General features: G+C 44.3%; 1 protein-coding gene across 7 annotated transcripts in view; it reads left to right on the forward strand.

Moving 5' to 3' along the window:
- Window positions 1-12228, forward strand: part of LOC115465822 (utrophin-like) — a 1296369-nt gene that overhangs the window by 433298 nt on the left and 850843 nt on the right. For all 7 annotated transcript variants that reach the window (XM_030196568.1, XM_030196575.1, XM_030196573.1 and 4 more), the window contains 3 exons: window positions 2511-2657; window positions 6024-6161; window positions 8682-8834. In XM_030196568.1, coding sequence (XP_030052428.1) covers window positions 2511-2657; window positions 6024-6161; window positions 8682-8834 — 438 coding nt within the window. The remainder of the gene's footprint in view (window positions 1-2510; window positions 2658-6023; window positions 6162-8681; window positions 8835-12228) is intronic.

Genomic DNA, 12228 nt, shown 5'->3' on the forward strand with positions numbered 1-12228 from the left:
TGCAATATTGAGCTATGATAGAAATGCTTCCCCACTTGTCACCTACTCTACATTCATGCCCTTGAAACACTTGCCTACTCCAGCGACACCTTCCATTAAATTATGTATTGGTGTTTTACCTCTAATACTCTCTAAAGCACTGATATACAACTGTATTAAGCATTGTTAAACCATTGCACAGGGGATTGGGATGTGCATGGAATAAGAGTCTTGATTTCTGGCTTGATTTTGTTTTCTGAAACTGTCCTGCATTAGGAAATTTGGCACACTGAGAGAGAGTTCTTGTTCTGCCCTTTCTTTAAGCCTCAGCTGCACAAATCCCATTACCCCAGACAACATTCAGACACTTCACAAGTTCTTTGATCCCTTCAATAGGCTTTGCTGTTTTAGACTCGAAATATCTGGAGCTCCTGAAGTCTCTCAGCCTTGCTTAAAGGAAATGTGTCATTGTTCATTCAAGACTTCAGGTATTTCTCTTAATTTTTTTCATACACCTCTTCATATAGGTTGGTATAACAATATTTGTTTTAGACTGAGAAGACTGGATAGAGTTTCCTCCAAATACTTTAAACTAACCTTTGAGCCCGTGAAAACGGGCTACTATAGGAAGGGGGGGTTGAAAGGCCCCCCCCCCCCCCGAGCCGTCACCGCCCACCTTTCACCCGGCCGGGCCCTCGCTCCACTATTGAAACAGCGAGGGTCCGGGAACGCAGCACTGAGCTCTGCTGAGTGCTGACCTGCCGACGTCGGCCTTCCTTCTTCTTCTCTGCCTGTCCCGCCCTCGTGTGACTTAACGTCGTCGAGGGCGGGACAGAGGCAGAGAAGAAGGAAGGGCGATGTCGGCAGCTCAGCAGAGCTCAGTGCTGCGTTCCCGGACCCTCGCTGTTTCAATAGTGGAGCGAGGGCCCGACCGGGTAGAAGGTGGGTGGTGGCAGCGACTCGGGTGGGGGGAGCGTTAGACGGCGGTGTCCTTCCCTCAGAAATAAGCAGTACAGACCCTCTCTGTTCCGCCCCCCGTCATCACGTATTGACGCAGGGGCGGGGCAGAGAAGGTCTCTACTGCGCATTTGCGAGTGAGTACGACACTCGCCTTTTATATATATTGATTGTTACCTTTTGACCACTTGGTGGTTTTCTGTAAGTGATATTTGTATATCCTGCCAGCAGAGTCTGGGATTTTGTCTTGTTAGTGCTTCCAGATCCAGGCTCTGTGCCTCAAGACTCTCAGGTTGTCATTTCATAGTGATCAAACTGTAAATTTTTTTTAACTGACAATAAGGTAATTGTTTTTCTTAATTGCAATTTCTTTGGTACATAAAAAGTAAAAAGATTAAATATACTGCTTTGATTTACTTTGAGGGGCATAATCGAAAGAGAAGGACACCCATCTTCCAACACAAATCGGGAGATGGGCGTCCTTTTCTCAGGGTCGCACAAATCTTCATAATCGAAAGCCGATTTTGGGCGTCCTGTACTGCTTTCCGTCGCGGGGACGACCAAATTTCATGTGGGCGTGTCGGCAGTGTACCGAAGGCGGGACGGGGACGTGCTTAAGAGATGGGCGTCCTCGACCGATAATGGAAAAAAGAAGGATGTCCCTGATGAGCATTTGGCCGACTTTACTTGGTCCAATTTTTTTCACGACCAAGTCTCGAAAAGGTCCCGAACTGACCACCGGAGGGAATCGGGGATGGCCTCTTCTTACTCCTCCAGTGGTCACCAACCCCCTCCCACCCCCTCCCACCCCCAAATTTTAAAACTTATTTTTTTCCATCCTCTATGCCAGCCTCAGATGTCATACCCAGCTCCATCACTGCAGTATGCAGGTCCCTGGAGCAGTTTTAGTGGGTGCAGTGCACTTTAGGCAGGTGGACCCAGGCCCATCCCCCCCCCCCCACCTGTTACACTTGTGGTGGTAAATGTGAGCCCTCCAAAACCCACCTGAAACCCACTGTACCCACATGTAGGTGCCCCCCTTCACCCCTTAGGGCTATGGTAGTGGTGTACAGTTGTGGGGAGTGGGTTTTGGGGGGCTTAGCACCCAAGGTAAGGGAGCTATGCACCTGGGAGCAATTTGTGAAGTCCACTGCAGTGCCCCCTAGGGTGCCCGGTTGGTGTCCTGGCATGTGAGGGGGACCAGTGCACTACGAATGCTGGCTCCTTCCATGACCAAATGGCTTGCATTTGTTCGTTTTTGAGATGGACGTCCTCGGTTTCCATTATTGGTGAAAACCGAAGTAGCCCATCTCTAAGGTCAACCATCTCAACATTCAGGTTGACCATCTCTTAGGTCGACGTAAATGTTGAGATTTGGGCGTCTCTGACTGTATTATCGAAACGAAAGATGGACGCCCATCTTGTTTCAATAATACGGGTTTCCCCGCCCCTTCGTGGAGATGTCCTCAGAGATGGGCGGCCCCATTCATTTATGCCCCTCCATGTATACTTCCCCCTATAATTTGACCTCTTTGAGTAACTGGCACATGCATTTCTGTTTTTCTTTGATGCAGATGCTTGTCGGTCAGGAATCCCCGACAACCTCAGAAACCCAGCAGAGTGAGGAAACTTCTGCAGACTTGGATACATTTGAGTCGGATTTACAGAACATGCTGAATATTGTGGAAAAACATATGGAATCCACTGATGATGATGAAAAGGTTGGCAATACTGAATCCCCATTTTGCATAGGACATCAGGCTGGGAATTGGGATGTCTGAGTTGGGATGTTCCCAGTTCCCGAAGCATTTTACAAAAGGCTCTGCTGAACATGGAGCCTTTCGTAAAATATGTATAAAGATGCTGGCAAATATTCATTCAGAAATAGAAGCCATTTCGCACAGAAGTGCCGATCTCGCACCATACACACACATTTGCCTCCACTTACATATGCAAGTGATGGATTTCTACACATACAAGAGGAGCCATTTTTCTACTTTTTGAGTGTCGTTAGACATTGTTGAGAGAGGCACAATTGCCCCTCAATCACTGGTAGAGACCAAGTCCAAACAAGCAGGCAATTGGCAAGTATCAGTGCCAATGGGTAAGGGGTCAATTTCCAGTCAGCATCGGTGAGTGTTTTTTTAGCCTCCGCTGGCATTCTTCCCAGATATTTCAATGCTGGGCCATGGTTTATGCGGTTGGCTATCTCTTATGTGGTTAAGTGCAATATTGAGCACTTAACCACGTAAGTGACACTACATCAAAAATAGAACTGATTTTTAAGTGGGTCTGATTTGACTGCTAAACTTGGGTGGTTAAGTGGTGAATATTGACGCTTAACCACATAAGTGCTGACTCTGCTCCCAGACTGCCCACAAAATATCCAGCTTTGAGTTTAATGGTCTGTGGTGATATTCAGCGGTATTAACCAGTTAAGTGCCACTGAATATCAGCGAATAGCCCTGAACAAGCAATCAATTAAATTTGCTTTAAATATTGACCCCTAAATGCTTAAAAATATGTGTGCTGCAGTTGTAAAATGGAAAACACAGGTATTTTTGGGGGCCATCTAGAACAATGCCCTCTTTGAACCTTTGCATCCTGCAGCAGTTCTACATTTAAACTACATTTATACATGCATGTGGTGTACACGTGTAAAAGCTGGAATTTACATGTAGAATTGGAGAGGAAAACGGTAACGGAATTCAAACATGCGTGGGATAAACATAAAGGAATCCTGTTCAGAAGGAAGGGATCCTCAGGAGCTTAGCCTTGAATGGGTAGCAGAGACGGTTGGGAGGCGGAGCTAGTGCTGGGCAGACTTATACGGTCTGTGCCAGGGCTGGTGGTTGGGAGGCGGGGATAGTGCTGGGCAGACTTATACGGTCTGTGCCAGAGCCGGTGGTTGGGAGGCGGGGATAGTACTGGGCAGACTTATACAGTCTGTGCCCTGAAAAAGACAGGTACAAATCAAGGTAAGGTATACACAAAAAACTAGCACATATGAGTTTATCTTGTTGGGCAGACTGGATGGACCGTGCAGGTCTTTTTCTGCCGTCATCTACTATGTTACTATGCTTTGCAAGGGCTTCTGAAATGACCTCCAAAGTGTAAAATAATTTGGTGGAATGTAAAAATAATGGGATAAAGGGCCAACACATTTTCTTTTGTTGCCGCTGTTTTGGAAAAGATAATTTAGTTGTCCCCCCACTCCCCCGTGCATTCATCACTACACCAGTTTCAACACCAACTTTTTGTAGTGGTGGACAACAAAGACACTGAGCCCACAATGAATATGCTCATTTGGTCCCGTGTTTGTAAGATATTTGGTAAAATGTTGCTTCATGGAAATGAATTCAACCGAAAGAGTGACAAGGAAAGAATATTGGCGTCCATGTCTTTTGGTTAAGAAATACTCCAGCAGTCTCCTGGTGTAACTCTTCCTGCCCATTTCGAAGTCCATAAAGGGACAAAGAGATGATCCCCTTGATATTTAGCCCACAGTGGTCAGCGTTTTTGACAGCACTGACTGAACTAGGACTGTCCAGGTACCAGCACTAAATATCTGAATTGTTTCGCGGTGCCCAGAATTTGAGATTGTAGCCAATATTCAGTGCCATACCCAGATAGCTGTGTGGCCCAACATGTGTAGTTATCTATCCGGGCACTGCAGATATTCAGTATCTGTACCTGGATAATTTCAGGTCCACCCTAACTCCTGGAACACCCCTGCACTAACTGGATAGTGTTGCAGTGGTCAATGCTAATATTCAGTAGCAGCAATGTATGCAGGAATTTTTCACAGGAGGTGCATCTCCCCCCCCCCCCCCCTCAATCTGTACCTTCAAATTATCTCATAGGCTGCCTTTGCCTTCTCTCACTCTGAACCATCCCGCCCTTCTCAAAACAGGAAGTCACATCAGAAGGGGTGGGATGTTTCACAGTGAGAGAAAGTCCCAGTGCAGGCGAAGGCAGCCTATGAGTGCCACTTCTGCTGCCTGGGCAAAGGCTAGAGCAGAGGTGATTTGAAGGCACATGAGGGGAAATTCCAGAGCTTTGCCAGGAAGGGAATTGAGAAATGTCAGACAGTTTATCTGCATTCTCGGAGGGCAGGAGGGAGAATGTAGATAAACTGTCAGACAGGGGATGTGTATGCAACACATGCGTCTTGAATGGATACGCCATTGTTTAACAGCAATATCTGATTTAGTGCTGTTGAGTATTGGTGGTTGAGGTGAACAGTGTGATCTAACCAGGTAGGAACCTCTCCTATCCATTTGCTCGGTTCAGGCTTTCCCCTCTTCTAAATCAGTCCGTCTCTTCTTCTGGCTGCGGTCAATACGCATTTTGACTATTGCAACTCACTTTGCGTGAGTCTTACTCTCCATGCCATCACATGGCTTCAACTTGTACATTCAGATACTGTCAAGCTTCCTCGATCCAGCCACTTTGAACACGTCGCCCTTCTTTTATCTGAACATTGGCTCCCTGTTTCCTTTTGCATCAGGTTCAAAATCATTGTTCTAGTTGCCAAGGATCGTCTCCCCTCTGTTCCTACCTATATTTACAATCTTCTTATTCACTTTCTGCCCTTCACCTCACAGTCTCCTGAGAAACCACTTTCAGCTACCTGTGCCCCAAACTGTGGAATTCCCTCTCTCCCTACCTCCACCAAGAAACCTCCCTTGTGTAGTTTAAATCTCTCCTCAAAGTCTTCCTCTTTCATGAGGCCTTCAGTCTCCCCCACTGCTTTTTTTCTCTGCCCCTTTCTCCCCTTTTTCTTTCTTTGCCTTCCTGTTTTAGCATGTTGTAAAACACATAGTTGCCATAGGTGGATATTTTGCAGTATATCAAGCACTGGAAATAAATTAGTAAATCATTTTGTATTTTGGGCCTGATGTGTAAAACCATCAATTGACTTTCTACTCAACAGGTGACCTGTCTTATAAGCTCAGATGTGGTTCGATTTAGCTTCAGCTTAGTCATTTTGTTCTCAAAAGGATTCCAAGCAGCAGAAGAACTAGTTAAGGAACTCTTGAGGGGAATTTTAAAAGTGATAATTCTATACCACTGTCTTCTCTTAGGGGGATGACGAGAGAGCCCAGATCGAAGAGGTTCTGCAGCGGGGGCAGCAAATTCTTCAGCAACCCATGGAAGAAGACAAGAGGGAGAAAATCCATTTGACACTGCTGCTTCTGCAGACAAGATACAACAATGCAAAGGTCTGGACAGACTATAGGGAACTGAGCAAGTATGGCAGTTAGTACAGGATCTGGCTGGATATCAGATTGTTACTTATGACCAATAACAGGTTCTAGAGATCTCTCTGGAGAGGATGTACAAGGCTAGTGCAGTGATTTTCTGATATAGCAAGTATTGTTTATAATCAACTGTAGTGCTCATTTCCTTACTTCAACCATTTGACTGCAATTCTACTGCAGTATTTGCCTTCCAGGACTTTACACACTGGTCCTGTGCATCCCCGCCTCCCAGCTATGAGGTTTTCAGGGCATTCACAGGGAATATGCATGAGATGAATGTGCATATGTGTGGTTTCCAATATATACAGATTCATCTCATGCATAGGATATCCTGAAGTGGACTGGAGGGGTAGCCTAGTGGTTAGTTCAGTGGGCTGGGGAACTGGGTTCAATTCCCACTGCATCTTCTTGTGATTCTGGGCAAGTCACTTAACTCTCCATTGCCGTAGGCACAATACTTAGATTGAGAGCCCACTAAAAAGTGAATTGATTTTTCACTCTTTCAAAAAGTACAAAGACCAGGGGACACTCATTAAAATTATATGGAAATACTTTTGAAACAAATAAGAGGAAATATTTTTTTCACACCAGGAATAGTTAAGCTCTGGGACTTGTCGCCAAAGGATGTGGTAAGAGCATTTAGTGTATCTGGGTTTTAAAAGGTTTGGACAAGTTTCTGGAAGAAAAGTCCATAGTCTGCTATTGAGATAGACACGGGGAAGCCACTGCTCACCCTGGGTTTGGTAGCATGGAATGTTGATAATGTTGGGTTTCTGCCAGATACTTGCGAACTGGATTGGCCACTTTTTTTTGGACGGAGGATACTGGGCTAGATGGACCAATGGTCTGACCCAGTTCGGCTGTTCTTATCTTACCTGCATATAATAAATGTAAACTGCTTTGATTGTACCACATAAAGGCAGTAAATCCCATTACCCTTACCCTGAAAACAGGACAGACTGTGGGGTCCTCAGGCCTTGCTCTAATACAAAAGGAAAGAATGATTCAGAGACTGGGTAGAGATTCATTCAGTGGTTGTGACAGAATAATTTTCATTTGGTGTGTACTGGCTTTTGCCCCAGTTTAAGCTAGGGGGAAGAGCGAGAAGATCTCTTTGCTAAAGCCCTATGATCAGTTATTTGATAATCTGTGAGCAGCATATTTCCTGATCTCCCCAGATAGTTTTATAATTGATCCATATTTCAGTTATCTGTTATTGTTTGACTGCACTTTTTCTGTTCATTGTTCAATATTTTTAAGACAATAACCAATTTTCAGTTCATTACCTCAGCCTGTCTGGACTGATAAAGAATCTTGGTGGTTTGTGTGTTGGGTCTGTGAGTGTTTTCTGGGAACTTTGGGACCGCTGGAAGCAGGGGCGTAGCCAGACACCCAATTGTGGGTGGGCCTGGGCTTGGGCCCAAGATGGGTGGGCAGAAGAACTCCGCCCTGTCCCACAAGTGATTTGGTCTCTCCCTCTCTCGCCTGCATGCCATATGGTCTCTTAAACATCCCCCTCCCCCATACCTTTTAAATAGCAGATTTTCACTGGCAGCAAGCAGCAAATAATACACATTGCTCATGTTGGCTCCACAGCCTTCCCTCTGATGCAACTTCCTGTTTCCGCATAGGCGGGAATACATCAGAAGGAAGGCTGGTATGCAAGAAGAACAGGAATTTTCGGCTGGTGGGGCTTGGGAATCCCTGCCAGACACTTCATAGGTGTGCTGCTACTGGGTGGTCCTCAGCCCAAGGTAGGGGGGGCTGGGCCCACCCAGGCCCTCCCTTGGCTACGCCATTGACTGGAGGTGTGGCCCCAGCAACCTAGAAATCACTGTGGATAATTTCAGAGTGGGAGACTTGCCCAGAGGAGGTTGTGACCCAGTCGGTGGGAGGAGGGTGCTAGTGTAGAGCACAAACGGCAGGTGCAGATGGATCTGAGCTGTGCTGGAGATAGACCCTCTTAAGTGGCCGCAGGGTAGCCCCAGGCCAGTGACTAGGCATTTCGTGACAGTGGTGCTCAGTATTTTGCTAACCAGTCTTATCCCAAGAAATTCATTGTTGTGTCATGTCTAGTCTCTGGCATTGAATTTCTGGGTATTCGCAGGCTGTTAAAACATAGGTAAGTGCAATATTCAGCACTTTAGCAGCTATGGTGAACTGTATAAAGATAGGATTGTGTTTTATGTGGTTCTATTTAGGCGGTTATCTTAGCTGGGTAAGCGCATTGTCCTGTTAACTGTTGCTGAATATGCTTGATTAGACCCAGATAAGCAGTTTAATCGCTTTCAATATCTATCACTTTGTCCTTATGCCTAAATTTATCTAATGCTTTATAATTTCCCAAAATTTGAAGTAGCACATCTAGATTGTTGTTGTTAATGGTATCTAGTTAAATTATCCTTTATTAATTAAACTTTTGCAGAAATACTAACCTGTCCCATTGTTTTGTCTTCTCATCCTGTGCTCATCTGGATTTAGGAGCTGAAATTGGTGCCACAGCGTCCAAAAGTGGAACTGTCTCCTGTCCATCCACAGTATAAAGACGAGGAGGACAGCCTCTTAAACTGGCTGAATGAGACTGAGCATCGCTTGTCAGGACTACAGGATTTGGAAGATGATCAAAAACTGCAGGTTAGGGAGCAAAAAAAAAGATGGGGGTTTGGATATTGGGAGAGATGCATTTCTATGAATAGCAAAGGTATATAGAAAATAATCACAGATCTTATTCTCTGGGGTTACCTGATTACATAACTGAGCAAGTCGTGTTACAGTAGTTATATGATCACTAGCTCAGTAAAAAAAAAAAAACTATGAGTGAGCACCTCCATGTGTTATGTAATAGATACCAATGGTATAGCCACAGGGGAGGCCTGGCCCCCCTTACTTTGGCCTCAAGCCCCCCCTTCCAAAAAAAAAAAAAATAGCTGCAATGCCTAGTAGGGATCCCCAAGCTCTGCCAGCTGAAGAGGTCTTCCAGTGTTGGTTGGTGCAGGCCCGCCCCCCCACCCCCGGTGCATGCTTGTTTTTTGCAAAACTGAGCATGCACAAGGGTCCCCCTGCCTCACATATGATCAGTTTTTATGCATGCGCAAAAACTGAGCATGCATGGGGGACGGGGGGGGGGGGGGGGGGGGGGTGCTGACAGGTTGGTCAAGCCACTGATTGAGAACCTCTTCGACTGGCGGGGCTTGGGGATCCCTGCCAGCAGCCTCAGGTATTAAGGTCATGGCAAGCAGGATGATGGGGAAAAGGTTTGTGCCCCCCCCCCACTGAGCCCCCCCCCCCCCCCCCAAAAAAAAAAAAAAAAACTGATGGTCTGCCTGTGTGGCTGATCTGCTTGAGTGGAAAGAGAAAGCCAAGTGAATTGTTCTTCCTTTAAGATTCAGATCAGTACAGGGCTTTCAGCAAACATCAGGTCCTGAACTGTCTATCCTGCATTATATAAGATATACCCTGCTTGATCAGACCAGTGTTTCACTGAGCCCAGCATCCAGTCTTTGACAGTAGCCTATCTGTTTCACTTAGAAGCACCCGTCAGAACCCAAATAGGAAAAACCCCATTCCATTTTGCTCTCTCTGAAAACGGGTGGTGGTGACACCTAGAAGCAAATGTTCAAAAGCACTCCTGCAAAGTTTGGAAGGAAGATTATTCCAGTACTGAACTGCAGCAAACAAAGAAAGATTTAGAAAAAACAGCTTTAAACTGTACACCTTTAGCGAAGGAAGAGCTAACAATAAACAATTACAACGCCTAGAAGTCATCCTAAATTTTGATGGATTCACCAGCTGGGAACTGTCTTCAGGACAAGTACCATTCAGAAACTTAAACACTAAACAAAGTACTTTAAAGACTGCCCGAGCCTGCAGAGGCAACCAGTGCAGGGCATCCAATAAATGTTATGTGATCCCAATACTGGAATATCAGCAGTGCAGCTGAATTTTGAATCATCTGGATTCAAGAGAGTTGCTTGGAAGACAGACCCAAGTAAAGAGAATTCCCATAGTCCAATAATGATAAAATTATTAGTTGCACAATAATCTTGAAATGGTCATGTAAGAAAAAGGATCTCAACAAACGTAACTCTTTCAGTTTAAAATATTCTTTTCTAATCAAACTGTTAATCTGTGATTCCATGTTTAATGAAGAATCCAGAGCCACTCCCAAGACTCTGGAGGTTCTCTCTACCTTAAAGTGAGACCCATCAACACCCAGAATCATCTGTAGAATCATAGTTGAGTTCATAGAAACCTTTCAACCAAATTAACCCTCAATCCACAGCACACTTAAAGTTGTTAACCTTAAGTGGAAAAAATTTATATCAGATTGAGCCTTTGTATCTTTCATATGTAGGAGGGAAAGAAAGGGGAAAGCCTCAGAGGTCCGTGGTAAATACAACACCCTATCCTGTCCGGAAACCATGGACCAAAAAATGTGGTCTTGTCCGTATTTAACTTAAGTTTTAATCTTTAATCTTATGTATATAGTTGTTAATATGAGAGAATAAATAATCTATACCTTGATCAACAGGAATCAAAATATCATGTGAACATGACATGAGCTTGCTGGGGTATAGCCAAATGTGACCAAAAGAGGATCATGTACAGGTATAAAGAAGTGGGGAGATGGGAGAGCTTTGGGGAACTTCATAAGGAGATTCCCGCAAAGAAGAATTATCTGCCAGCCTTCAAAACTAAGTAATACCTATTCTTAAAAAATGATTCAAATCACTTAAATACCAAGCTGCTGAAACCAAAATCAGATAGCATGCTTAGTAAAATATCATGGTTGACAGTATCGAAAGCGGCAGAGATGTGAAACTGTAGCAAAACCATCTCTCCACCACTACCCAAAAGTAGTCTAACCTCAGATGTTAAAAACAACTGTAAGTTCTCTGTGCTATAGAAAGATCAGAAACCGTGTCGAGAATTATGCAGAAAGTTGTACCTCTCAATATAATTTGCTAACTGAGACTGTACCACAAACTCAGCGAGGAATGGAATGTTTGCAGTAGGTCTGAAATTAGAAACTAAGGTTGGATCTCTGTCAAAATGTTTCAGTATAGGTGTCAAAACTATATTCCCTATTTTTTTTGAGGAAACCAATCCAGTTTCAATGCAGAATTGACAAACAAACAAGCCATTTTAGCAGCTCTGTAGGAGGATCTCTCAGCGAGTAAGATGGACAGCTAGACTTAGAGAGCCTGTTAACTAAAGGAGTTAAAGAAGATTGTGAAACAGGTTCAAATGTGGTCCACAATTTATCGGCTGGAATTTTTGCAAGTGTTACATTGACCAGAATTTGATTTAAAGTAAGCATCAGAATCCTGAAAGATCTTAAATGATTGATCAATAGTGGATACTTTGGAAGCAAAGTAATCAGCCAGTGCTTCTGCAGAAGGAGGGGTTGAAGTAGTTGAGTAACAGTAAATTTTCTTGCAGCAAATCAAATCATTTCTTCAAATTAGGTCTCTTAATTCCTACCAGCTGTGAATAATATGTTCTGAGGTTAGATTTGAACTAGGCTTTGGTGAACTATGAGTCAGTACTCTCTGGTGAGAGAGAGGTTTAGGATATGTCTGCAGAGGAGCAGTTAGAAAGTCTGGAAGGAGAGATTTTTCTGAGAGTGAGGAGGTTCCTCCGGTAGTTCACATTTTTCCTAAGAGAAATTATGAACATTAATTGCACAAATTTTTCCTACTCTTGAGATTTCGGTGGAGCCCCATCTCATTCCTTCTTCTTAAAGGAGTCCTGAGAAGAGGAAAGAATTGGATGGGGATCCACTGAAATCTTAAGAGCAGGCAAAACCTGTGCAATTAATGTTCATAATTTCTCTTAGGAAAAATGTGGTAGGGATCTTTAAGTCACCTAAAGCTTTTCCTTTGCTTCGGGTAGTGGATGATATTACTTCTGAATAGGAAATTCTTGATGCAAATTTTAAGGTGAAGCAATCTCTGTCTTGATTTTATCTGATGGTCTTTCAGCGTGCAGATTGGTTTCTGCTACCTCAGATTGATTCAATGGTTTC

Source organism: Microcaecilia unicolor, chromosome 3, assembly GCF_901765095.1.
Source record: "Microcaecilia unicolor chromosome 3, aMicUni1.1, whole genome shotgun sequence".
Lineage (NCBI taxonomy): Eukaryota > Metazoa > Chordata > Amphibia > Gymnophiona > Siphonopidae > Microcaecilia > Microcaecilia unicolor.